General features: G+C 50.3%; 9 protein-coding genes across 9 annotated transcripts; 3 read left to right on the forward strand and 6 right to left on the reverse strand.

The window, feature by feature from the left end:
- Window positions 1-1,641: 1,641 nt before the first annotated feature.
- On the forward strand, window positions 1,642-3,043 carry N7443_005064 (uncharacterized protein; the record flags this gene model as incomplete). Its single annotated transcript, XM_056885120.1, has 2 exons — window positions 1,642-1,775; window positions 1,843-3,043. 2 exons carry the CDS (start codon window positions 1,642-1,644, stop codon window positions 3,041-3,043), a joined length of 1,335 nt encoding a protein of 444 aa, XP_056743398.1.
- A 145-nt stretch (window positions 3,044-3,188) lies between these two features.
- Window positions 3,189-4,465, reverse strand: N7443_005065 (uncharacterized protein; the record flags this gene model as incomplete). The annotated part of the gene is made up of 5 exons (XM_056885121.1): window positions 3,189-3,764; window positions 3,820-3,896; window positions 4,065-4,175; window positions 4,231-4,264; window positions 4,313-4,465. The coding sequence occupies 5 exons, from the start codon at window positions 4,463-4,465 to the stop codon at window positions 3,189-3,191; spliced, it is 951 nt and encodes a 316-aa protein (XP_056743399.1).
- A 787-nt stretch (window positions 4,466-5,252) lies between these two features.
- Window positions 5,253-5,705, forward strand: N7443_005066 (uncharacterized protein; the record flags this gene model as incomplete). The annotated part of the gene is made up of 1 exon (XM_056885122.1): window positions 5,253-5,705. The coding sequence occupies one exon, from the start codon at window positions 5,253-5,255 to the stop codon at window positions 5,703-5,705; it is 453 nt and encodes a 150-aa protein (XP_056743400.1).
- Window positions 5,706-6,827: 1,122 nt separating this feature from the next.
- N7443_005067 (uncharacterized protein) lies at window positions 6,828-9,118 on the reverse strand (the record flags this gene model as incomplete). The annotated part of the gene is made up of 2 exons (XM_056885123.1): window positions 6,828-7,973; window positions 8,036-9,118. The coding sequence occupies 2 exons, from the start codon at window positions 9,116-9,118 to the stop codon at window positions 6,828-6,830; spliced, it is 2,229 nt and encodes a 742-aa protein (XP_056743401.1).
- Window positions 9,119-11,346: 2,228 nt separating this feature from the next.
- Window positions 11,347-13,857, reverse strand: N7443_005068 (peptidase family M20/M25/M40 protein; the record flags this gene model as incomplete). Its single annotated transcript, XM_056885124.1, has 1 exon — window positions 11,347-13,857. One exon carries the CDS (start codon window positions 13,855-13,857, stop codon window positions 11,347-11,349), a length of 2,511 nt encoding a protein of 836 aa, XP_056743402.1.
- Window positions 13,858-14,595: 738 nt separating this feature from the next.
- On the reverse strand, window positions 14,596-14,976 carry N7443_005069 (uncharacterized protein; the record flags this gene model as incomplete). The annotated part of the gene is made up of 1 exon (XM_056885125.1): window positions 14,596-14,976. The coding sequence occupies one exon, from the start codon at window positions 14,974-14,976 to the stop codon at window positions 14,596-14,598; it is 381 nt and encodes a 126-aa protein (XP_056743403.1).
- Window positions 14,977-17,312: 2,336 nt separating this feature from the next.
- Window positions 17,313-19,142, reverse strand: N7443_005070 (uncharacterized protein; the record flags this gene model as incomplete). The annotated part of the gene is made up of 2 exons (XM_056885126.1): window positions 17,313-17,614; window positions 17,669-19,142. 2 exons carry the CDS (start codon window positions 19,140-19,142, stop codon window positions 17,313-17,315), a joined length of 1,776 nt encoding a protein of 591 aa, XP_056743404.1.
- A 2,217-nt stretch (window positions 19,143-21,359) lies between these two features.
- Window positions 21,360-22,466, forward strand: N7443_005071 (uncharacterized protein; the record flags this gene model as incomplete). Its single annotated transcript, XM_056885127.1, has 3 exons — window positions 21,360-21,776; window positions 21,836-22,229; window positions 22,339-22,466. The coding sequence occupies 3 exons, from the start codon at window positions 21,360-21,362 to the stop codon at window positions 22,464-22,466; spliced, it is 939 nt and encodes a 312-aa protein (XP_056743405.1).
- An 833-nt stretch (window positions 22,467-23,299) lies between these two features.
- Window positions 23,300-25,436, reverse strand: N7443_005072 (carnitine O-acetyltransferase CAT2; the record flags this gene model as incomplete). The annotated part of the gene is made up of 4 exons (XM_056885128.1): window positions 23,300-23,432; window positions 23,492-25,154; window positions 25,213-25,258; window positions 25,356-25,436. The coding sequence occupies 4 exons, from the start codon at window positions 25,434-25,436 to the stop codon at window positions 23,300-23,302; spliced, it is 1,923 nt and encodes a 640-aa protein (XP_056743406.1).
- Window positions 25,437-26,171: the final 735 nt, after the last annotated feature.

Below are 26,171 nucleotides of genomic sequence, written 5' to 3' on the forward strand. Positions count from 1 at the left end.
GGATATGTGTTCCGAAGTGCAGATCCCTGGCGTCATTCTTGATAGCCGTGTCTAGCCTTCTTTGATCAGTGGATAGAGCTTGGTATGTCTTAATCAAAAACAAAAAAATTGGCGTCGTCGATTCAGCTCAGAGGGAGACTGAAACTATCATTAAATTAAACCATTAATCAGCAATTTAGCCTTATCCAGTGTACTGGTACATTATCAGGACTAGTGTAAGTAGTTTAGAATACTTTTATTTTATTTTATTTAGATATATATATGGATATACTTTTTTTAGATTTCTAAGAGAGATACAGAATAGTACAGTGTCTAAGGGTGGTGCTTAGGAGTGAAGGGCAGGACATTGGAAGGCTTCAATGAAGGAATTGTTGTTTGTAGACATTTCAAGGGCAGGTTTGCCGTAAGCTACAACAACCTTCTGCCCTTCGACCCCACTGGCACGATTCTCGTGCCTCCTGAAATAACATCGTTAGGAAAAGATAGGAGATCTAGCAATCTGGCTTGATCCGCGCCCACCCCCTTTTCTCACCTAGACATTCAAGGATTTAGGAGCATGAGCTCGAAAAAAAATTGGGAACAATGAGTTGATCTTTACTTATAAGGTTACTAGATCCTTGGGTGAGGCCTCACTCTTCTAGCAAATCAAGTATGTGACTCGATCTTGATCGAAGCTACACAGGTCATTACGCCTACTGCTAGGGATGGGACACCGGCGAACCTAATTGGTTAATGGAACCCTAGGGCGATGTCAATCATCCGGACTTAGCAGGTACCGAGATTCTCCGACAGCCAGTAACAGTCCTACGGAACCGACATTCATCCTAAACTCCGGCTTATCCTATGGTGTCGATCGTAGATTTCTTTTTCCCAGATTAATTATCTACAGCACTTTCCAAGCTTCTGTTATATGACGTATAGGTGTTGAGGAAGCATGCGTACTAGGAAATTCAGAGAAGGATTTTGTCAGAATTTTCGGAGTCTCCCTTTGTTTGGCCTATTTACACCACAGGAATCTAATATCTATTGGTTTCTACGAGAACCACATTACTACAACACTGACATATTGTAGTTACCAGTGGGTACGACACAGCCCTGCAGGAACTACCAGTGTAAGAGTTTGTATAATCGCGTCTGGAGCTAACGTTCGAGATATGATTTGTAAGAGTGTGGAATTAAAACATAGTTTGAATATAAATGCACTGTACCTAATGACATAGGCTTTTTGTAATCTCCACCATGAGCATAACCTGGCCCTGAATTTTTAATAAATTTTAGGGGCATGCTGCTGGTCGCGTCCATTTGTTTGTGGGGTGGACATTGCCGCTTGGTCGGAGGTCGCATTGAGTCCCTAAAAGGTGTCTAGAAGACGTCCAAGGATCTATATTTAACTATCAAACATTTCTCTTATCATGAGAATAAAACCTTTCAAAAGCCTCTCCGTATACTTTATTTACATTTTATGCTAGAAGCTGGTATTAGAAGTGAACATGCATCCTTGAAGCAAGGGATGTCGACTTGAAAGGGGGAATCTAGTTTCGAGTCAAATAACCCCCTTTTAACCTGAGGGTATAAAAGCGGAATGATCTCAGCTTTAATATTACCACCACTTTCATTTTTTCCAGCTGGAGCATCAGCACAATGTGGGAATACTACGAAGGAAAAGTCATCCTTATTACCGGAGGTTCCGGTTTCCTAGGCACTACTCTGGTCTACAGAGTTTTACAGAAGGCCCCCTTTTCCCATGTCTTCTTGCTCTGTAGAAAAAATCTCTCGTACGGGCCTTATCCATTTTTCCTTTTCAATGCTGGTGACATTCTAACTGACTTGGCGGTCTGGAAGGAACCTTCGTGAAACATGGAGTCAATGGCTACCGGAAGAGATCGTTCTCAAAATGCTAGATCCAAAAAGAGTCACCATCTTAGAGGGTGACATCATAAAGCCCGAGTGTGGATTGTCTGTGAGCTGTGTCAACATGTTAAGGGCTAAAGTCAACATAGTCGTGCATTGTGCTTCTTCCATCAGCCTGGCGCATCCGCTGGGGAGACTCTCTCAGAACATTATTGGTGCGACTGAAGGGTTGGCCAATTTCGCACTGCAGCTCACAAACCTAGAGCGTTTTGTCTATATCTCAACGGCATATACGAATACTCACCTCTTTCATGCGACACCCGAAGGAGATGTTCGAGTGGAGGAACAAATATACCAGCTTTCCGCTACGCCAAATGTACAGCTGGAATGGAGCGAGGTGCAGAAGAAGGGAACAAGTGTTGAATATCAATCGAACAATTTTCCATGGGCGTATGCATACGCAAAGCAATTGACTGAGCGGCTTCTCTGCGATATATTCTCTTGCACCGGAAAATCCGACAAGCTGCTCATTCTGCGACCATCTATCATTGGTCCGGCGCAGAGGTACCCGTACTCTGGGTTCAGCTTCCCACTCTCCACCCCTATGACTATATTCACTGCAGCAACCGCATTGTGGCCGTCCCTTTGGGCACGAATTTCCACCCGGTACAAGAGACCCGAGACAGAAGCGACGAATGACGAAGTACCAGTGGATGTGGTTGTCGACCGTCTTCTCACCCACTTAGCTTTCGGGACAATTGGCCCTATTCATGCTGTCAGCGGAGGTCGTGCTCGCCGTGAGCTTCATGACGTGTGGACCGAGGTATGTCAATTTCGACGATGGCCATGGGTTCCCCGCGTTGAATGGTTGGCGGATGATTGGCATTCAGACAAACAACATTTTGTTGTGCGTCAATATGTGATTTTGGGAACTTCCTTCTTGTTCTCTGACGACAAAACGACAATTTTGAGAGACAATCTAAGCGATAGAGATTTGCGAGAACTTGAACTTTTCACGCTTTCTGAGCGCGAGTCGCCTGATAGTTCCCTCAAAAAGCACCAGATATGGTACTGTATTAATCGGATTGGAAGAAGAAGTCTCCTGGCTCGGTGGGCGTCTGTATTGCTGTATCGGTCATATAGGCTCAAGGATATCAAAATGGAGATCGTGAGGAGATGTGCATGTTCTTAAAGGACTGCGAAATGCTGATCCCAAGCTTTGTTTTCCCTTTAGAATCCAATACTGTTGACCCTGAAAAATGATATAAATGAGACCTTCTTTCTATTCTAGTTCTGCTTTAAACAAAAAATGGATTCAGGTTTGTTGAACGAGTCTTTCAGAGCCGCGCATACTCTTTTTGCGAAGGAGCTGGAATTGAAGGATCACAGATATGCTCAAGCCATCGCCAAACCTCCGTGTGGAGTGAGCCATGAATGCAGAACCCAGATTTTTCTTTGTCCTTGGTGGTAATAATCAAGTCATGGTACTCCCATCCAAGATATGCAAAAACATCTATCACCGGTACATGAAAATCTGCATAGTAGGGTTTGACCCCGGGTCCAAATGATATGTCATACCAATTTTGATGCGCTGAAGAGGAAACTTGGATATTGGGGCGATTCGGGTTGAGATTGGCCGGGTGCAATGGCTGCTTGGGCCCCATCGATTCATATCTCTCACGGAAGAGCTCTAAGCATTCAGGGCTACGGGCGGCACAAACAGCATGGCGGACCTGAATCGCAAGCACGATGAGCTGGTCATCACCATGAGGCTTATCAATTCCCTGGGCCAGGGGAATAGATATTGGCCAGAAAGTGTTGTGCAATGGTGCCGGCTTTTCCAGATGATGGTTGAAGTTGTAAATGAAGCCTATAGGTGTAGGGGACAGGCCTGGGAACGCTTTAATTGTGGCCTATTAGAAGCATTAGCCACTTCTCAATAAATTGTCTTTGGAGAAATTTTTGTACCTGCGCAATTATTGCCATGAGGAGGTCGTGTCTAGTCACGTGAACCTTTTGCTTCCTGGCGAGGTCGTCTAGCCGATCTAGAATAGCGCTAGCGATGTGCATAGTTCGAAGTGATCGTTGACTTCGTGAACAGACTCGAGCTAGCCATTGAGCTATGCCATAAAGAAGCATTCTGCTCACACCCGTGGCCCATTGTCGACATGATGCATGATATAACTGCTCAGAAAGCGGATCAAGAGACTCACGTCCCCGCTTGGGCGCCTGAAACAGAATCTCAGACGGTCGCGCCTCCTCAATAGGCTCAATTGTCTCACCCCGAAGTAGAGAGGCAAATGCAGACACAATACGATGGACACCTTTGTGGGGATAAGCAAATTAGGAAACCGAGCTTAATAGAAGATGGCACGTTACCTGCACCGTCGCAAAATACATGCTGGACGGTGAACTTCAAAAGACACCCATCTTGGAAATGTACAGCTTGCAAACGACATACCGGAGGAAATATTTGGGACTTCAACGACTGAGGAAACTGAAATTGTTTCTCCAAGTCTCGTCGTTCTAGCTCGCCGAGATCTTCCTTGGCTAAGCAGTCGAAGGGAATATGTTCCGCCAACGGGGCGTCCACAATCTTGGACTGCCAGTGCATAGTGGTGTCACCCGTTGGAAAGGCACTGGTGCGCTATAAAGATCATGAACTAGGTATGCAGATAGCATTTTTTAAATAAATCTTACCGAAAAATTTATATTTCTTTGGAGTATTGGCCAGGCCGACAAGAGTTGATCAAAAGCATCTTTTAGGCGAAATGGCTCCATTCTTACTCGAAAAACGTATAACGCGATTTCCTGTAGGAATCGAGGACCAGCAGTGTCAACGCAGTGGAAATCCATATCAAAGGATCTGACGCAATACTGCTTCCAACAAATAGAATGCTCTTAACAGCTAGTGAAGTGGGAGTAATGGGGGTGGGAGTGAGGGTACATATTACCTATGGATTCAAGTGCAGATTGGTCAGACAGATCATTCCACATTAAAACTCAATCGATCGATATTGTACCATTTGCATTAAGCGGCGCAATTGATGTACAAGCTATGTAATCCCTTGCATTAAGAGGTCAATATGTTTAGATGCTATGCCATTCCTTGCAGCATTGACAATTGCCAGCTCATCCCTTCTTTGGTCAGCTCCTAATTTAAGTCCGCACAGACCGCAGATTGGGTGCGCCAGAGTATTAGTCAAACGATTATTTTCTTGTCACAGGAAGGTCACCACTTTGTCAAAATTCATTACCGTTGCCATTCACTTCTCATTCTTTATACCATCCGTGCCGAGATGCGACCATATCAGTTTTCTATTATATTCGCCGCATGCCTTAGTGTGTTTCCAACGGTGGGTGCTGTTTTAGGTACCTCTTGCCTTGGTCTAGCCAAAACCATGAACAAAGTTCCTGGTCTTTTCGTGGAACACTCGCAAAAGATCGTGTGTGACGCTGGTTGTGAGCCGAAATTAGACCTCTGGGACAAATTCACGAAGCCAGAGGTTATTGAGCCTCTAGTAGCAGATGGGGCTGCCTACTGCGGAGTTCCAGAGGCCACGGACGCGGCTATTGATGCATTTGATCAGTTCTTTCAAGCCATCAAGACCAAGTGTGGGGAAAAACTTGGAGCTAGCCATCTATGCGACCACCCCGAGCGATTGCAACCTTTTATGGACTGCGTTCAGGCGAACACATTCTCGAGCTCGATCAGTTCGCTACCCAAACTGCTTCCATATATGTCAGAGGGCATGTGTAAGAGTATGAAAGAGTATCTTTTGAGCGACCAGCTATGGGACCACGATTTTCCTAGGCATGGGTCCAAATATGTCCACCAATGCCATGAGCTATGATGGTGAGACATCCACATTGGTAAAATGAGATTGTAAGTTTCCAGCAAGCACTGATAACCTTTACATTACGGATAAGAGCTGATAAAAGCTAGGTACAATTTCTTTCGTCCAATTTATGACTCCTTTGTTCGGCCTTACAGCGTGCCTGGGGTGTCTTACATGCCTTGGTCTGTCTGGATTCTTCTCTCCTACATAGATGGGAACACACAGGAGGACAACTATTTAGAATATGACTTCACTTTTCGGTTTCTTTGCTTCATGGTTCAGCTTCAAGGATAAAGCGATACCCACCTACAGAGCGTGTCCACTACGCCTTCCAGAGTCTTTGGGAGTGTGTGTGTTGCTGGTGCCCAGTCTGCATTGCCAGACAGCCATCGAGCCATCCCCATTTCAATAGTCACCTGACAGTTTGTCTACCAAGCGATACCCTTCAAAATTAAGTCACTTAGAGACACGATTCTCCACATTCCTAGTGAGGCCGTGTCTCCATTCATTATCTTATGTGAGAGCATTTGGTGGGCAAGAACAAATGTCGGAATGTTTATATGCAACCAATCAACGATATCAAAAGCTCTGTCTCTGTATTACCCCTGATTCTGCCAATTTATAGGGGGATTCTAGATTACATAAGTAATAAACATGAAGGATAATTGTATCTCCGGTCCACCGCGGTATTCGTATTAACAACAAACTATTGCCTGATCCGCGAGGCAAACGAGGGTGTGCTGCTTGGAGGTGAGGAGGTTGGCCCCCAACTGCTAACATAAGCAGCCAAGAGCGACTCTGCAACTATACGAGTCACATCACAATGTGCACTCAAGTGTTGAGGCCATTCAACCTAGGCCAGACAGTTGCATTTCGGATCTATAACCTTTCTGAAGACATAGCGGCAATACGCCGATTTCCTAATGTTGTCCTAGGCTAATAGTACGGTTGTTGCGGATCATGTCTGACACTCTTATTCCTAGGACTCTAATCCCAACCCGGTTGGTTGCCTTTTTGTATATCGGATATGTAAATTAAAAGACGTCAAATTCAATTGGGTCTCAAATTAGTTAAATATAAATTATTGAATTTGTAAATATAAAAGGAAGGAAAGTTACTATATCTAAAAAGGCGCTTTCAACACTCAACCGAAAATTGGTCAATTGCCAAATATGGAAGACCACTGATAGAAGTCATTTTGAAAGTCAAGGTAGTCATCGTTGAGCTAGCCACAAAGCTAGTCGAGAACTCCCGCCATATACCCTTGGCCACAGTGCCTAGGTTAATTGTATAAGTGTTGGAATTGGCATTATCCAAGTGACAAGAGAACGTGGACGATACGGTTGCTCCTGTTGTAAAATACCACCAAGATAAAGTGTAGGTATTACCCACAACGGTGTTGATGGATTGTACAATGCTTCCGATACCGGTGTTGAGGACGCGGGAGTAGAGCAGGAGGGCATAGGGGGTGTTGTAGCCAGTCGTGTATGACATTGCAACAAGGCCAGTACTGCTAAAGGCCCAGGGAGTGAGGACACCGCCAGAAGCGCCGGTTGAGTCACCGCCATCGAAATTTGGGTTCTGGATCAAGTTGACACCGCAAGTTGCTGCAGCGACGGCTGCAGTGACAGTTGTGGTTATCGTGGTCGTCTCGGTGATGGTTGTTTCAACGGTGCTTGTGATATCCACGGCTGTTGCGACGGTGGTTTGAATAGTTGTGGGCTCCGTGATTGTGACGGTGATTGAATAAGTGGAAGTGACAGTCGAGGTTTCCGTTACATCAACGGTGACACTTGCAGTCTCGGTTGCAGTGACGGATGCTGTTATGGTAGCAGTTATATCAGAAGTTTGAGTGATTGTCTGACTATCCGTGACGTCTAGCGTTTCTGTAGTGATTTGAGTCGTGGTAATATCCGTGGTGGTCGTTTCGGTGATATCCGTTGTAATATCCTGTGTCGTCTGAGCTGTTTCTAGAGTCGTCACGTCCACAGTGGTCGTGGAACTCAAATCAGTCGTGACAGGTATTGTGACATAGTCCGTCACGGTTGCTGTCACATCCTGTGTCATCGTAGCTGTCTCGATATCTGTGGCAGTCGTAGTAGAGAAGGCTGTGACAGTCACAGTCTTGTCCTGCACCGATGTGGAAGAAACGGTCACATCGCTGGTCAGGACATGGCCCACTAGATGAGTGACCGTATTGGTCACATATGCGGTGACAGTCTTGGTGCTATCAATCGTTTGTGTTCTCCCGCGTATGATATGGGTGGTCAAAACCATGGTCTCCTGATATTAATGTTAGAATCTTAACACCATGTCAACCCACTTCCATCGAGAATTGAACATACAGTAGGTCGAGCGGCAGCCTTGGTGATATACACCGTCTCCTGAGCCCTTTCTCGAAGCAGATCGGAGCATGCAGTGGATAGGTAGTCCTCGGGAATCGTCCTCAGAGCCGGAGGAGTAGGGAAAGCTGGTTGCCCGGCATACTCATGTCGCTTTTTCACAGTCACAATAGCGGTCTTGGTAACGGCAGTGCCGTCAACAGTCACGACATTAGTTGAAGTTAAAGTCTCGTAATCGGTCACTGTTGCAAGAATGGTATTGGTCTCAGTCTCAAAGTCCGTCTGGAAATTTGTCACTGGCAGAGTTGTGGTAGCGGTAATATCGACTTCTTGAGTCGTCGTAGAAGAAATAGTGTCCGTTTCTGTTTCCGTGGCAGTCTCAGTAAAAGAAATTGTAACTGTCTCAGTATGAACGTTGGTTGTAGTCGCTGTGAGCAGATCGATAACGGTATTGCTAGCGAAAACTGTCTGAGCATCCGTAATGTACACAGTAACAACTGAAGTGAAGTAATCACTGATGGTATTGGTCTGAGTCTGAGTCGTGGTTTCCATGGTGACCTCAGTGACCACAGCAGTCGCATAGTCGGTGATGGTCTGGCTGATAGTACTCGTATCAGTGCTCGTCAATGATCTGGTGATTGTCTCCCACACAGGTTCGGCCAGGAAATCGGTTGAGACAGAGGTAGAGGTAACCGAAACCAGATGCGTACTTTGGACAGGCACGGTATGGGTAACTGTAGTAAGGCCTGTTGTCGTTTTGGTAACCGGACGCACTGTCGTCGAGGTGACGGACTTCGTTTTCGTGTTTGTCACCGGGCGAGGATGGTCCGTAATCGTATGGGTAACTTTGACGATGGTTGGAGCGGGAATCACAGTCTTGGTTAAAGTTACTGCTTCGCAACTGGAATGAATCAACTGGCGACAGAAGGACGGTCCTTCGGGAATGTGTTGAATCAATTGAACAAGCTCTTCGCCAAAATCTTCGCCAAAATCGCAGTCATAGTCATCCTCTGCTTCATAGGGGGGCTGAGGCAAAGCCACCGCAGTTGCTGCTAGCGCGAGCAACAGCGACTTCCAGATTCCCATCGCTGCTTGCAAATGTCTTGAGAAGGCACATCCTGAAGGTCATGGCCCCGTGGATTTATATCACGCTGGATCCATTAGCTCAGTCTTGTCATCGTGGCGAACTACCTAGGGCTGGAACGGAAAAGTGCATCTTGAAGCGACATGGAGCCTTTTTTAGCGACCATGAACCCCCAGGTTGGAAATGGGGCCTGTTGGCGCAAGAACTAGTGAGGCGCTAAGTTGGTGGTGGTGGAAGTTTGGGGAGAAACAAGCGACCGCGCCACTAAGATCGCGCCCCCGTCTCAGGTACCACTCGGCGAATCCCGCACCAGCAAGTTTAAAAGCTGGGTTGATTATCACGTTGACAGACCGAACATGACAAATCTCGACGACGGGGATTCCGGTTCAATTGTTTGGCGACCAGTCTCGTAGGAAATCGATCACATCGCGCCTAGCACAGCAACCCAATTCTAACGGAATAATTGACGAGATGCTCGATCGGATCTACTGAGCCATGATCAGCATCTGATAGCATGATCCTTGGTCAGATTTACCTTTACACCCTTCCAATCACTCGATAAGTAACATGGCGGATCCTGAAACTACCACGATGGCCTGTGACCTGCTTTCTTGAACGAACCCAAATCAGACCCAACATTAAGGCTTTAATTCATCTTCCGATGTCGTATCGGATATATTCGTGTCTATTAAATCGAAGCGACTGCTTGAAATACTCGCTTCGGAATACACATTGTCACTATACTTCCTGTGACTCAACTAATGGCCTGTCCCTCCTCACGCCTTCCCCCTCTATCACCGAAGACCACACCTGGCCTCTCGTCACACAGAACAGAAACATCCATCTAGCTTCATCATCTCTTTTCTCGCCCTATTCCGCTCTCCATCTCTTTGTGAGGCTAGGCGTCAAAGCCCTTTGAAATTTCCTCATCTGTTCATCAGAAGACCTGCCGATCTCCCCATCCAGCACAGCAGCTGAACATCAACCGCCCCTTCACCCCCTTCTCTCCCTGCCCAGTCAAACATATCGTTTTCATCAAAGTTGACAGCTAAACGCGTTTGCTTCTGTTCCAGATTTCCTTTCTTGGCGACCGCAAAATAAGGAGAACATTCACAACTCGAACAGCCTTTGTCAAAGGGCCCAAGAAGCCTGGACTCGCTTAATACAAGAACCCCAAATCATCTTCCAGTGGTTTGACATCAAAATCGGCATAGATTGCTGCCTTGGTGGCCGATGGCTGGTTAAGAAGGGGGTTATGGTACTTGGGTCCTCATGCCACTCTTCCTCGAAAGTATCCAGAATCAGATGAGGCTACGATGCGAGATTATAGTGGGGTTTACAGCCTTTCTGGTCCCCATAGATCAGAAAAGGCAGCTCGAACAGGCCAGAATGCTCCTCGATGAAAACAAGGACTTTCATGATGGTTCTAAGAAAATAATCAGAGATCACCTGGCCTAATTTCAATCATGGCATTGATCCAACAGCTCAAGGTCAGCCGCCTACTGAACTATTGCCATTCTAGTCAGCCCTAGAAGCATGGAGAGCCAGCTTTCCCAGCCGGGCTTGTAGCTTGACAACCCAGTACACTGCTTGTAGTGACAAAGAGGATTGCCTATTTAGAGCAGGAGACTTGAAGTAAGAGCCGAGTTCAATAAACTTTCGCCGGATCAATGCTGTCGAATATAAAGCACTCGGGAAAAAGTATTATTACATCAAGCAATATGTCCAAAAAAAAGATATTTATGCGATTGGGCCTGAATGCCTATTCAAAGATGCCTTGGTGCTTTCCAGCTATATATACTTAAGCAACATATAATAAAAGAAGAATAAAAACAACATGTAGTGAAGATCAAAAGAGAAAATGACGTGTATGCTATGTACAATACAATATCAGGCCTCAAAAGGGGGTATATAAGACAGCTTGAGAAGTGAACTGAACAGAGGAGATGCCAAGACAGGTATCGTCGTTTTGAGATGATTAGCAGGAATCTAGAAAAGAAATCCGTAGTATTCCAGAAGCGTATGCATGCAAGGGTATTGGATGCGGGCATGGTATTGACAAGAAGTAAATGCGGGCAATGTAGATTTTTGTAGACACCATTATCGTGAATGGGTTTGCGGTGGTATATTTGTTATACAATGCATAGGTAGAATGTTGAAAGAGAATCCAAGTGTGCTGAACGGTGCGGAAAGAGATTGTTCAAAGTCGTGTCTTATATGTATGGATGGATCATTGAAGGATCATGCGAGGTTGGCGAGCGGCAGTCTTGGTAAGCTTCCCGGATAGTGGGGGTGGAGCCTCCTCGAGGTTGCTTTTTCGTCGGTCCTGAACGTGCTCACGGACCTGCTGTGAGCCGTAGAACCGGCTGGTATCCAAGGTGTTGGCTGGTCGAGGAATTTGCGCCTGTGCCTGTGTCTGTACCTGTGCCTGTGCCTGTGTCTGTACCTGTGCCTGTGCCTGTGCCTGTGCCTGAGCCTGTGCCTGAGCCTGTGCCTGAGCCTGCGCCTGAGCCTGCGCCTGAGCCTGCGCCTGCGCGGCAATGGAGGGAGGGATCTTAGGGAGTGGACAGTTTGGTGGTGGAGCTGGAGGGCCCATCGATAGGCCCAGGCCTGGCATGCTTTTTCGGCGAGACATGGTATAGGGGGGTTGGGCCTCGGTAGGTAAGGGAGGCAGGGGTTGCCTTGGAGCAGGCTCAGGTGGAGGAAGCGGTGGGGACATGGTAGGCAGTTGTGGCTCTGGGTACATCTGGATGCCGAGTCCAGAGCGACCAGCCAAGCTCAGAGGCCTGGAAGGCGGAGAACTCGTGTCGGAGGGACGAGGCACGCGGGAGAAATTCGGGGCTGGTTGTCCCGAGCGCACCATTCTTGATAGAGCGTCCTCGGAATTGAATGTCCGTAAGGTCCGCCTACTAGTTGCATCGAGAGGCATAAAGGATGGCTCCGAAGATTCTGTGTGGCGCGAACTTGCCACGCTGTAGGTGGGCGACTGCGGGGGAGAGGAAATGTTTGAGATGTTGAACTCGGTGCTCTCGCCTCGCCAAAGAACATCAGCCACCGATGAGGGCTGGCTACTGACGATAGGTGTTGGTCCCGGCCTCGCCGCAAACTTTTTGCTGAATAAAGGAACGCTGAAGTTGGGGGCTGGCGGAGAGGCGCTTCGAGCCAATTCTTCGGGGAAGGCGGCTGGTGGTGGACTGGGTTGAATATGTTCTTCACGAGAAGGGTTTGGAATAGCCTGTGGCTGAGACATGAAATGAGATTGGCGCTTGCTCTGGCTGGATGTCGGTGGACTGCGTGTATATGTTGACTCCATATCACGGGGCAAGGGAACTTCTGGTGGAGATCCCGGAGGGTCTGCAGATGTGAATGATGATCCGTGCGCATCGGAGGTGTTTGTAGACATGGATCCAGCTCGGGAGTCAATTATCGAACGGCGGTTCATAGAAACATACGAGCTTCGCCGAGACTGGTGTGTCATCCATCCAACAGATGTACCATCATCCTCCTCATGAGGAGATTGCAGGTTCACCGGTTGCAGGAATAGACTTGAAACGCGATGTGGGTCTTTCTTCACCATTTGTCGAACACTTAACTTGGGCCGAAGTTGAGGCTCAGGCATCTCGTCGTCTTCAGAGTGTTTCTCGGTCGTGAGTTTAGGCCCTCCACGAGCTTCAATCTCCGTCCGAACCACCGTCAGCCAAGAGATCATCGACTCGGGGTTATCGAAAACCAAGAGGAAGCTGCTTGCCAACCGTCGCGTGTTGGATCGGTGAAAGCCGAAGCGCAACCGGGGTTTGGAAGGCTCCAGTGGCTCAGGGCCGGCGTCTGCCGTCGAATTTTGAGAAATCTGAAGGACCCAGTGTTTTCCCGGGATGGCATCACTAGCAAAAGCTACCGATTTGGGGCCCAAGGGCAGCATCCTCTCCGGAGGGCGGTCGTTTTTGCCTTCGCCTGCGTACTGAAGGATATAGCCGGTCGTAGAAAGCACATATATTTTCTTTGTCCATTCGACCTTGTTTATAGTACTTGATAGAGTTCGTGTATGTTTCCGCTCTTTTTGCTCCTTCTTTTTGCGTGCTGCGTCAGCCGCCTCGTCTTGTGCTAGCGAGTTGCTTCGGCCACTGTCCAATTCACTTTTCCCCATTGTCGCATGAAGACGCAGAATCGAATCTGCGGAAATCGCCGGCGCAGCAAGACACTCATGCTTGAACGATTGTGGGTAGGCCTGGAATAAAGGCGGTGGCTTCCAACCATACTGTTCCTGTGAGCGTAGTTTAGGATCGACAACTGGCTGCGGTGGTGGGCGCGTGGTTTTCAATGTCACAGGTTGTTTTGGCGTCGTTGGGGAGGTCAAGGTGATATTTGAAACTACTGTCTGTGGTGACAAGATGTCGGGAGAAAGAGGGGTGTCGGCTACGGTGACTGTTTGTGTTGCGGATTGTGCCTCCTCAATCTCGGCCAATTTGTTATTGGGGGGCGCCGCGCGGGTAGATTTGTCGCGTGTGAACAGATTGCGCAGACTGCTCTTGGAAGTTTGTCGTCTGACTGGGCTCTGGAGAGGAATTGGCTCGCCGGAGCCATTGGTGCTTGGGTAGTCATGTGGGCGCGGACGCTGCAATCGCGACGGCGCTTTAGTTGGCTCACCTGCTGTCGGGCGGCTGAAGTTGGTCTGTAACGGTGCGAGCCGATGCCCTCTGCGCTCACCAAATGAAGGCGGCACAGAGTCAGGAGTCATGGACATGTCGCCCATGTCCGGGGTCGTCTTAATTGCCGTCAGCAACAGCGCATCGCCGTTAGAAGGTGAGTGAAAAGGAGGTTGATCAACGAGGTAATGATCATCGACTGGGCAACGTGGGCGCGCACGAGGCGAACGTCATCGGCGAATTATGAGAACATGAGGAGAAATCAAGGAACCAGGCACAAGGAAAGGAAAGGAGAAATTAGCGAGTGGGGGGGGGGAATCGTGGGTTCTGGTTCCCGAACGTGATGTGAAGTGCATAAAAATGAGGCCCGCTAAAAATTGCGCCCCCGTGGGCCTTTCATTTCACGCTCTTCTTACTATACAAAAGTACCGAGTATGAAATGACCGGTGTCTACAGCCTATAAATTTATACTCTACAGCCTACAGCCTACAGCCTACGCAGTCCTGCCTCACGGCTAACTCCAATCTGCAGAAATCTCGAACCTCAAGTGGAGCTTAACGTCCTACTCCACTGAGTTTCAACTTTCCTCTCTCGGTAAACAGTCGTGCCACTGTATAGGACTCGCCTCACTTCTCTGGCCTCACTTTGGCCCACACTTCAATCCTTGTTCGGGCTCAACACATCCCATCAGCCCGGCCCCATTGTCACAATGCTGAGCCATCGCAATATCCTTGACCGTGAGGCCGCGCGGGCGATGAGTAGTCCAGTGGACATCGACCGAGCCGATCCGCTGCACGCATTAGCTGAATTTTGGACTTGATCTCTCGTTACAGTGCCTACTTACCACAGTCATAGTAGGGTGGTGCTTCTTCGCTGAGCTTTCCGATGCGATCAGGTTCACGAAGGACTGCACGAGTCAGTTCCAAAGGGAAGATTGCGCTTTCAACGAGGCTACTCACTACGGCCTTGAAGTAGCTTTTGAAATGGAATGTCTTGGTCACACCCATTCCGTCCGTGTCCAGTGCCCACCCTTGTTGCTGCAGTGCTGCAGTGTCCGATCCGAGCTGCTGCGAGTCTTCACCCTCTGCAAAGCGAGGTGTCGGCGCGTTGGAGGCCATTCGGAGCTGGGAGGCGACGGATAACAGTCGGGGTGCAGGTGCAAAGACGGGTCTTTGCAGGGCGAATTTTCCGAGACGCAGGGCGGGGAGGCTTGCCATGGCTGCAGCTGCTGCAGTTCGGAGCTGAGTGCTTGCGAGTTGCGCCGATTCTCAGTTCCGGTGCACGGACCAGTTTGCTATCTTATCGGTGTTTACTTGGAGTAAATTGCACCACGTTCAAACACGTCAATTGGAGACGCGAGGTAACTGTCTCCACTACTGTCAATTGACTTAGTGCACACTGTATCTATAGGATCTGACTGTTGGGGTTTTGGCCCCTTCGATATCGAGCAAACTTCCGTTACTACACATCCATTTCCGAAAAGGGTTGGTACTAACAGGCGAGCGTATAGCGGAGTGACTAATATATGGATGAACATCTCAGAGAACACTCAGCAGCATTGAGATATCAGATATGGCTTGTGTATGTCTAGTGTGGGGTGACGCTCAAGAATAATGCATGGGGATAAAAGCCGGTCGCTAGGGTCCACAGGAGCAATGGGGCCCACTGTCGCCCACCGAAAAGATGATGTTTCCTATAATATGATATTCACATCATTTATCTGCAATCGTACCATCGTGTGATATCTCAGAACCGGGGAAAGTATAACAGCGCGAAATTGGCCCGAGAACTTTGCGACGCAGAATCATGGATGGCAGCCATCTTCTTCTCCAGGGCCAGCGGACGTAAGCCGTCGATTAGAGAACTCTCCGAGGAAACGAGATTAGAGAACCAAGACATTCCTTATCTCAGTCTGTATGATCTATACCAAATTCGTGGACTGTATTCAAGGTTTCGTCTAAAATATGCCCCATAAGAATCAACTATTCACGCTTGGAAGTCAAGTCATGTAGAGAAGTGTGGTCAGCCGGATCCTCCGGGAACCATGAAGAGAAGAACGAAAATAGCCCATTATATCCCTGGACTTGCTTTGGATAAAATTGGCTACCAATTCGTCTCGCGGGCCGGTCTTTTGTAGAAGCCGCTCAGCTGGCCTCGGTCGCTATACAGCATCGAATGCATGCCAAACGAGAAGATAATAATGGATCTATAGTAGCGCAGGCCAGGATCAACATTATTAAGGAATCAATCATCACAGTCAAAGCAACCCAATAGGGGCTATAGCATCGCATTGTATTATAGTCTTCGGGGGCCTATATGCATCTGGATAACTCACTAATTAATTGTTGATTAGTCACTGACCGTTAAGCCTGAGCTTGTAATCTTTTATATAAGCGGTGGCAGTTCAGGAAAGAAACCCCTACCTAGCGATCCATTGCATATGTATAGCAGTTTCGTGTACAGTCCGCTAAATGCATTTGATCTGGTAGTGAATACAGATTGAAGATTGTTCGGAAGATGCATTTACATCTTGACGCTTACCCGCACGAAAGTAAACGACGTGGTTCGGACTGGAATGAATGCAAGGACGATATAAGGGCACATTACTGATAGAATTCGCTATGCAAGTAAACGAAAAGGTATGCAAGAGACTGTGCAGGTCAGATCGGTAGGTAATAGGTGTGTTCATCGTTGCGAGGACCGTAAGTACGGCTCGAGTCTTTGACTTGTTTGCATTCCTAGGACTGCCAATGCATCACGAGTTCCATATACATTACTATGGAACGCCTCGTTCATGTAACTGCGACAGTCTTCATTAATATGCATACGCGTAACAAGGTGGCCTCGCTAGCACCCTAGTAAATGCCACCGACCACTCTAGCCTGCGCCACAATATTCAAGACTTTTCCCCGGAATTGGCCAAATCACTTGACCAACCCTGAATACTACATTGCCACTGAACCATTCACTAGAACGGGACAATGGTTGCCGGATATCTACCAAGCCACGCGAGCTCTCCGCACAAGTCGCCGATTCGATCGTGGAGACGATCCACTGTTCCGGCCCCCGGGGCCCCATTTCATCCCCGAGTGCTACTACGGCCTACCCCAACTATTACATCTAGAGAGACCTGGAGAAAAAATGTAACAGAACATGAACATATCATTGGATTAGTCAGCTAAAGTATACAATTCGTGACCTGTATCCGCGCCTCGCAAAAGTCCAGTAGCGTACATGACATCCCCAGTTTGTAAATCTCGACTTTTGCGCGGTCAAAGCAGAGAAAAACATCATTCTCAGACCAAACGCCTTGCGATACTATCGTTGGCACCGTAAATGTGCGAGGGTCCGTAGGGTATTAATCATGCAGTACAATCAGATAACAGCCGACCGGTAAAAAAAAATAATTAGAGTCCGCCACGGCCAGCGCAAGGATTCGTGCGATTGAAGACATGCACAGAGAAGTGAAAAGAAATGGAAACGATGATTATTTCCAGCGAGAAGGGCTCAACCCCGCTCGTCATCGATTTGACTGCAGGTCCCTATATCGGTTTCAGACACCCTTTTCGGCAGCAACCAAACTGTTGCGGCGGGAGTTGGCCCGCGAGTTGACGCGGGAGTTGACGCGGGAGCCCGGGCGGCTGCCCATGGCTTGCCGCATGCGGAGATCCTGCGCGGATCGAGCGTACGAGTTCGCACGCGACGCCATTGGGACCTTGGATCCACGACGGCTCGCAATGTGCGCGTCGTGCCGAGCCTCCGAGAGTTGCTGAGCGAAGGGGGAGCGCTTGCGGAGACTCGGGCCTTTCCAGTAGATCACGTAGACTGCAATGACCAACACAAGAGAGATACAAACTAGAGATCATGTTAGCATTGTAATCCATATTTCCCCGTAATGATTGAACGTACACAGAATCGTGGAAGCATATTCGAGGTGGTATTTGCCGCCGATATTGGTGAAGAAAGGTGTAGCCGGGATGGTAAGCACACCAGCCAGGAAGTCGCGAGACCATCCGTTGCCGCCGGTTGCGGAAGCAGAGTAAGGGCCGTAGGCACAGATCATGTAATCGATGGTAGCCATGTAGATGGCATAGTTGGCAATGCCAATAATGGCAGCAAAGATCATGGAACCAATCCAGTGGCACTGGGGCAAACTGGTCCAGGCGAAGCCAATGAGGCCAATGGGCAGGCAGGGCGCGGTATACAGCAGCCACCACAGACGAGACTCGTACTGGGCGCGTTCACTTTCCGGGTTATCGCGTCGCTCCTTAACGTTGCGGCGGATAATGGGGAACCACGAGAACCAAGCGATAAAGTATCCGATGACGATAGGAATGAAAGCCAGACCCTTCTGCCAGGTGTTGAAACCCCACTGTCCGTAGACCAGAGACAGCGACTGAATGAACATGAAAATCAGAGCATCACTGAAACCGCTCAACAAAGAGAGGGTCAATACGATGGGCTCGGTCAGGAACATGCGGAAAGGACGGATCCAGGTGAGCATGAGCTCACGCGGGGGGAAGCGTTGGCGGAAAGACATGCCCTCAGTAGGGCCCACAATGTTGGGGTGCTCGCCGCTCTTGCGCATCTTCTTCGCAATGCGGTCCATCAGGACAGTGGTTCGAGTTTCGGGGACAATAAAAAAGTGCATGATCTGAACGAAGCCGCCAAAGATCAACTGAATCCAAATGTTCCAGCGCCAGGGAAGGTAAGCCTCAACGAAACCACCGATGACAGGACCGAGGACTGAACCACCGACGGAAGAAAAGACGACGGCCGCAACAGCGTACTGTTGAGTGTCGGCTTCCCAAAGGTCCGCAATCATACCCAAAGTCACCGAGCCACCGGCGGAAGAAAGACCACCGAGGGCACGGCCAACCATGATGGAGGCGAAGTTGGGGGCAAGAGCCACGGGCAGCTGGAAGACATTCACGAGAAAGAGAGAGGCCTGGAGAATAGGTTTGCGACCCAATTCCTCACTCCATGGAGCCCACAGCTCACAGCCGAAAGCGTACAGCACAAGGAAAATCATGGCACCACAACGCGCCGCCTGCATGGAGACACCAAACTCCTCAGAGATACCCGACAAACCATTCGAGTATAGCGAGGTATTGAAATTCATGGAGACTTGTACCAAGAAAATCACACTGATGATCATCCACTTGCGCCTCTCGCTGAAAGAGTATCCGAGCTGGTCGTAGCACATGTCCTCCGTGAGCTCGACCCGTCCGGATGGGGTGGTGGGCTCGAGTTCGTACTGCCCATCGGTTTCCGACTTCTCGCTCATGACGGCGTGAATTTGATCGGCCTGGGTGGTGCTAGAGGCCTCGGAGGACTGCACGGGATCACGGCCGCCGCCGACCTTGTCGGGGACGCTGGCCATGCTGAACTATTGATAGTTAGTATAGGCATGGTCTGCGATGGGACCATGTACGACTCACGGTTGATTAGATGTTTGGGGTACAAGCAAAGGGCCCAGAAATGGAGAGAAGAAGAGAAGAGAAGAGGAGAATGGAGAAGAGGAAGAGGAAGAAGGAAACAATAAATATAAAAGCAGGAAACAGAAGGCGCGATGCGGCCAGTCAAATGCGGTCATTCCACTTCCCTGGTTCCATCCTCCGATTCTTTTTTCTGTAATTTATTTTATTTTATTATTTTATTATTTTCTTTTTATTTCTCACTACAAACCCCAGTTTCCATTTCCCGGTTTTAGTCACCCACTATCTCCAGACTTTGACCTCGTCCCCGACTTTCCGTTTCTTCCCTAAAGCGGCTTGCCGACTGATCGTTTCCCCGTGGGTATTTACCCACTTTTTTTTGGGACCCCATCCCCGGCCTTCCCAATTCCCCAAGTTTTCTACGATGTTACATGCACTCTACAGCTACAGCAGAATACCATGCACCTAGTCTGCAGGATTTGGGGGATGCGCGCACGCGCACGGGCGCAAGACCCTACGTACCCCGGCCAGCATTTGCCTCTACATAAGCCTCTGCATAGGCCCTCGATGACGCCGGGAAAAGACGCCCCACGGGCAGCGCATGCACCGCAATTGGGCACCCGGATCCACTCCGGCAACGTTGACCGATGACCGATGGTCGAAGGCTGAATCCTTGGTCAAGAAAAGCAGAAGGGAGCGGGAGAACACCGAGACTACCGTTTTGGGTCCGACTCGGGTCAGAATGTCCGCATCAGGGCGATGACCTCTAATGCATCCGGAACAGGATCTAGACCTCTGTTCCATTCCGCGATGCTTGCAACATCGAATCTACAGTACCCATGCGATGTCGAGAGGTCGAGATGTCGAGATCTCGTGTGGCGCCCCGCGAAGCAAGGAGCGCAAATTCTGCCCCGGGTCGCATGGGTCCCCGACGATCCGGGACCTAGGAACGATGACGCAGGTCAGCCTGGTTCTTTTTAGTCAACTGAACCGCCATTATTTGACTACGCTTCGCCCTTCACACTAGGCTTCGGCATGGCCGCCCTAGACCGATATTTTCATAGTCCAGGAAACGGTGGCGGGCCGGGGGGTGACGTCAAGATGGCGGACCAACACCTATCATAACCAGAGGCTTGCCGTGGTTCGATCGAAAATCAGGAGCAGGCACAGGGTTAATCCGCCATGGCGTGGTCCATTACGGGCGTGGCGCCAGCCCACTGTCATCCAGGACAGGGGTCCAGAACTCTTGTTCCGACTGCGGGTTCGGGATACTCTTACTCTGTGGGTGTGTGTTTTTGTGGTCCCAGGGGGACCTCGGACCGGCTTCTCATCGAGACCCGCCCATTCGACCTGCTCTGTAGTCCTCCGTTTTCCAGAATTCGAATAGAATGGAAGGCCGTCAAATGTCAACCACATGAGGGCTGATCTCAATCCCTTGCAGACCCCAACCCCTGGGAGCCCGTGCGTTGTCGATACTTTTGGCCCCCTTGTTCCATGGGGGAGCATCTGCTCAGTCATTTATTGTTCTTTGGACCCCCAAGGAGAGAAAAGGTTGAACAAACAGAGTTTTCCTAGTTTTGCCTGGTCCACCGAGTCGCATTGCCGAGGGTGGACCACATCTTGTGTACGTTGTCCGGAAACAACCAAGGCCGCAACCCGGAGAATGTGCGATGCCACTTTCGCGGTCGCGCATAGACATCGTCAAGGATCTCCCGGATCTCAAGCCACGCGAGCCTTGTGTGGTGATCAGTGGACTCCGTAAAGTATATTCAAAAGCCTCACGGCCCCTGAGAAGAATCGTGTTTTGCTTTGAAAGTTTGTCGCCACCCGTCCCACCCGGAGGAGCCGCGTGGGACTTGGCAGATTGGGTTGGGGTCTGCAACTCCGGACAATGTAGCAAACCGAGGAGTCAAGAATCGTAGGACGGTTGCAACACGGGTCCAGAGCAGCTGGATCACTTACTCGCCGATTGAATAATTTGATTGAGGGTGTTGTAGGACCCCAGATTTGGGCAAGATCACGTGATGATGCCCCAGGCTGGTGAATGAGTCAGGTGACTTTCCCCGCGATAGTGATCAGTCAGCAGGCCATCATGCCGCCCGACTGAGCATCGGAGCTTCCTGGAGCTCAGCCATCTCTATTGTGAGCCGGACTTTACCACCATGTCCCCCGATCTGAACTCTCTTCCACCATCCCGATCTTCCTCGTCTTCTTCGTCGCTGCCACATCGGAACGTCCCACCCTCGCCCGGAACAGTCCCCGCACCCGTGAATCCTACCACTACCTCCCCACGGCCATCTCGTGGATCTAGCATGGGCCGATTATCGGTCTCCGAGCGACGCCGCTCGGCAGCCGGTATGGCTTTGAACCTGAATGATATGACCAATACGGGCTCAGGAAGTCTCACCGAAAATCCCTGGTCCGACCATCGCTCCTCCATGGGGCATGCATTCCGCACGGCTAGTCCCACCAGTCACGGCGGCAGTCCCGTCTTTGCGACAGCAGACCCGCACCACCAACGGGCACCGTCTCTAGGAGAGCTGCACCAGGAGTTAGAACAGGAGCAAGAGGCGCAAGTGGTGGGTTGTCTTCCAGTATACCGGAAATATGCATCTCAACTAAACTGTTCATGTCATAGAACCGCCTTTTGCAGATGATCCGCAGTCAGCAAGCCCAGCTGCAACATCTCCAGCATAACCAACAGCAGAACCCGCAGTCGGGCACAGCTGTTCTTGATGATACTCCGTCGTCGGAACGGTCAGCCTCGTTCTTCCCTACCATGCCTCCACCTGCACCATCCAGCCACCGACTATCCATCTCATCGCTCTCCAACCGTCCACCAAGCCTGACTAACTCTCCAAGCATCCGACCACAAGATGGATTCCGAGGCTCGGACGGCACAGAAGCATTCCCCGCTCTACGAGATAGCTCATCTCGACGAGGTAGTCGAGACGAGAGCGCATTCTACCAAGCCGAAGCAGCCATGCTCGGCCGCGAGAACCAAATGCTTCGTCAAAGAATCCGAGAACTCGGTAAGTCGTACCTTACCTACACCCCAACCTTGAAAATCCCGCATATTGTGGAAAACCCCACCCCGACCAAAAGTGGAGATCATTGAGTACAATCCCTAACACCCCACAGAACGACAGATAGGAGATATGACGACTACGTCAGATACCCCAACTACCCGGTCGGGAGAGCCAAGGCAAGAGGGGGCCGAAACGGACCCGCAAGCCGTGGGATCTTCAGACGGGAAAGCATCAATCTGAGTTGAACCCGATTCTGAATTTGATCCTTCGGCCGGGGTTTGATGTCGGGTGTATCCTGTTCTGGTGATGATTGACATGCCGGGCGCACGGCTTCCGTGTACGGCTATGCAAACGAGATTGCTCACATAAGATCAAAAGATCATGAAGTTACTAGGGGATCATCCATTTACCTTTCTTAGCTGCTAGTTCTGGGCGGTTATAAATTCTTTCTGGGGCGTGAAGTGCCCTCATACGTCGCCGGGCCGGTGGGTGCATGATCTCACAGCGCTGTGCGCATCAGGCGATAGCTGCTGAAAGTCGCGCTTTGGAGCCTTAGACATCGCAGACTTTAGTCGGGATATCCATGGGGGTTGACGCACATTGAGCACTAATTATCTGGACCAAGGCTGTATGTAGCCGACTCATATGCGCCGTTTAAGACTGTGGAATCCGAGGCCTGGAGACTCCCCGCCGCCCGGGCACCCCAAGGTATACATTCAATAGAGATTCATTCTCATTCATTGTCAAATGTTGTAAACGTTTACACCGATGAAGCTGGTTTGCTCACTTTTGGCTGGGAAATCCATACAATAACAAGACATTAGTCTCATCCACGTGTGCGAGACCATCAACATCTCTACGTAGACAACCTCGATAACATAATCATGACCACTTGCACCGGTAAAACATTCAAGTTCAAACGACCTGCATGAGTTGGAAGTTAAGAAAAACTATCCTGATTGATGTAATATACAAGACCCCAGCAAAGGCCAGCGGCGGGAAATATATTTCATCTATTGCGCTCGAAGACGAAGAAAAAGGAAACAGACTGGTATCGGATGAAAGGGAACAAACTAGAGCTTAGCCTTCTCGGGCTGAGCAGCCAGGTCAGGCATGAGAACATCGCGCAGTTCAGTAGCAGCCTCGTTGAGGTAGTAGCTCATGCGGTGTGCGCCGAGACGCTTGCAGACGATGTTAAAGTTGAGGCTAGAATAAATTAGTATGGACGAAATATTTGATGGGGTAGGGTTTGGGCGGGTGTGTACCTGTTCTCGTTGATCATGTAGGCAATTCCGAAACCGTCGTCAATAACCTGGCTCCAACCGTAGCCGTTGAAGAACTCGGAGCTCAGCTGCGAACTGGAGATATACCAGGAGCTGGAGTAGGTGAATGCAGGATCTTCGTAGATGGAGGGCAGTTTCTCACCGGGCTGAAGGAGCTTCTTCAGACCGAAGAGATGGCGGTCGACGCCGCGGCCGTCGCTGGCTTCGAGTGTGTACTTGGTGTGTTGGGCGAGGGCGGCGCGGAACAGCTTGACGACTTCTTCGCGAGACACGTTGGGGTCGGCGAAGGCCTTGCAGAATGCAGTGCTCTCGTCGGAGACAGTGCGGGTTGTCTCGGTACGGCCTTGCTGGAACTTGCGGGTGGAGGCGGACTCGTAGGTCGGACGGTTCTTGCCATACATCTTGAAGTAGGCGAGTTGGATGACCATCTGGACATAGGCATCTGGGCTGCACTTGAATTTCTTGATCAGGCCCTTACCGTAGCCCTGGTATGATTGGACGACAAGCTCATGAGATCCGATTTGCTTGCGGTGGTATTGGGTGGCGATGTCGATGGCCTCGTTGGCAGCCTCGTTGAGGTTGAAGGTGAGGGGTCTGGGGCTAGGCAGCTGCGAGCGGACGGTCTTGGGGGAGAGGTCGATCTTCTTGTTAAAGATCACGTCGTTGACGTAGTCACTGAGACGGTGGGTGGGTGTGCCGTCCATCATGCTGTGCTCGCCCATGAAACCGGCGGTACCGTTATCGTTGATGATGAACTGCAGGGGCTTGTCGAACCAGCGGTTGGCGCCATCACCGTGCCAGTACTGGCGAGCGCGCTCCTCCAGAGTAACGGGCTTGGCATCATCAAGACAGATAACGAAACCGGCGGACTCAATCTCCATCAGGATCTGCTCGTTGGCAGGGTCGGAAGAAACCAGGGTCTTGCGGGCGGCGTTCCAGTGATCACGGTCAGCCACAGTCAGCGTACCGACCGGCGGCGCGGGCTGAGCGACTTCATAGATGCGCTGGAACTGCTGCTCGAGCTCGGAAATGTTCAAAGCCTTGCCGTCAACAACAACGGGAACCTTGAAGAACTGGTTCTTGCGCACAACCACGATGTGCTCGTTCTCGGCAGCAGGGAACTTGCGGGCGAAATCCTCCACATCATGGGGGACACGGCAGCAGTTGAACATGTACTCGTACGAGTTCATGGCCATAGGCTGACGGCGCAAGTACTCGGGCTCGAGGGAACCGGAGTCAACCTGGCCCTTGAATTCAAGAACGGCGGTCGCAATAGCAGCAGCGCGCTTGGCGGGGTCACGGCGCTCACGGTCATCACGGTAAGAGTAGAAGTAGGAGACGTAGGGAATGACGGGGTCACGGTAACCCAGGTAGGCAGCGGAGTTCCACCACTCAGCAATCCAGTTCTTCATCTTAGGGTCCGCAGCACGCTCCAAGAGGCGCTTCTGCAGAGACTCGCCCTCACCGCCGGGACGAATGAACGCCTCGACGGCCTTCTTGGTGTTCTCGAACTCGGTCTGGGAGACCAGCGGGTGGACCGACTTCAGGTACCGGCGGCCGGTCTCCTCGAGCGAGGGAACAGGCAGACGGGGCAGAGAATCCTCGAAGCGGAGCATTTTGCCTTTGGAGAGGTCCTCCGTGTAACCTGCGGAAAATCAGTTGCGAGTCCCATCGCGATCGCGACTAGCATGTGATCCACTCACCCTCAGGAACCGAAGAAGCTTTCCTAGCAGGAGCCATGGCGAAGGTCTGTAGACTGTTAGTCAATTGCTCTAAGGTGCAATTGTCGCGCCAGCATCTGGCAGCTCGTAGCTGCTGTGCCTCGAGGCGGAGGTGGCCGTCTTACCGAGCGGGCGAGTAGTGACGTCGGAGGGAGCCGGGGCCTGGACAGGGTGGAGAGACGGCTTCGCGCAGAGGCAGCGAACATGCCTCTCAGTTGTAGATGGTTAAAGGATTCGGGTATAAAGAAGGAGAAGGAGACGAGAAGTAGATTCTCGAGAGGTAGGAGAAGGAAAGACCAAATAAGAAATGGGCCCGTTGTGCCTCGGTTGAGGGGGAAGCCGACTCGGCGGTAATATCGTAACGGGTATTGTCCCGTACTGTCATTCCACAAGGAGACGGTCCCGTCCGGGCGGTATTTTGCGGGGAACCTTCCCTCGGAAAACGGACGAGAGGCCAGAATACCGTGACTGGAATGGTTTTCGGTATTACACGGCTGGGCCGAGGTCGGTTGGGGCGGGAATCCGGGGACGTGTGACTTCACTAGACAGGGATCACCGAAGATGAGCCGAGATAATTTGATCTTGTGGGCTATACCTCCGTGATAGTATTGTCTACGTAGCCTCTACGGGAAAAAGGAGCATCAAAAACGGCCAACACGGCCCGAGAGGCTTCGGGGCCCCAGCGCGACACCGCAATGCGGGGAGAGCTTCTGGTTAGCGCCAGTCCGGCTATACTATACAAAGTAGCGGAGTACAAAGCTCCCCGCGGAGAGATGAATTAAAGATAGATACTAACATACTAAGAATACTAAGTACTTGAAAGAAGTGCAGGAGGGGACAAAGTCCCAGGTATATCCCATTCCCCCTCAACATCCCTTCATCCGCTCCCGTTGCCCCGGATGCCAATAGAAACAGATCAGAACGCGCACGCGCTATTCGCA

The sequence above is a fragment of the Penicillium atrosanguineum genome (assembly GCF_028827265.1).
Source record: "Penicillium atrosanguineum strain IBT 20685 chromosome Unknown utg000003l_segment0_segment0, whole genome shotgun sequence".
Classification (NCBI taxonomy): Eukaryota; Fungi; Ascomycota; class Eurotiomycetes; order Eurotiales; family Aspergillaceae; genus Penicillium; species Penicillium atrosanguineum.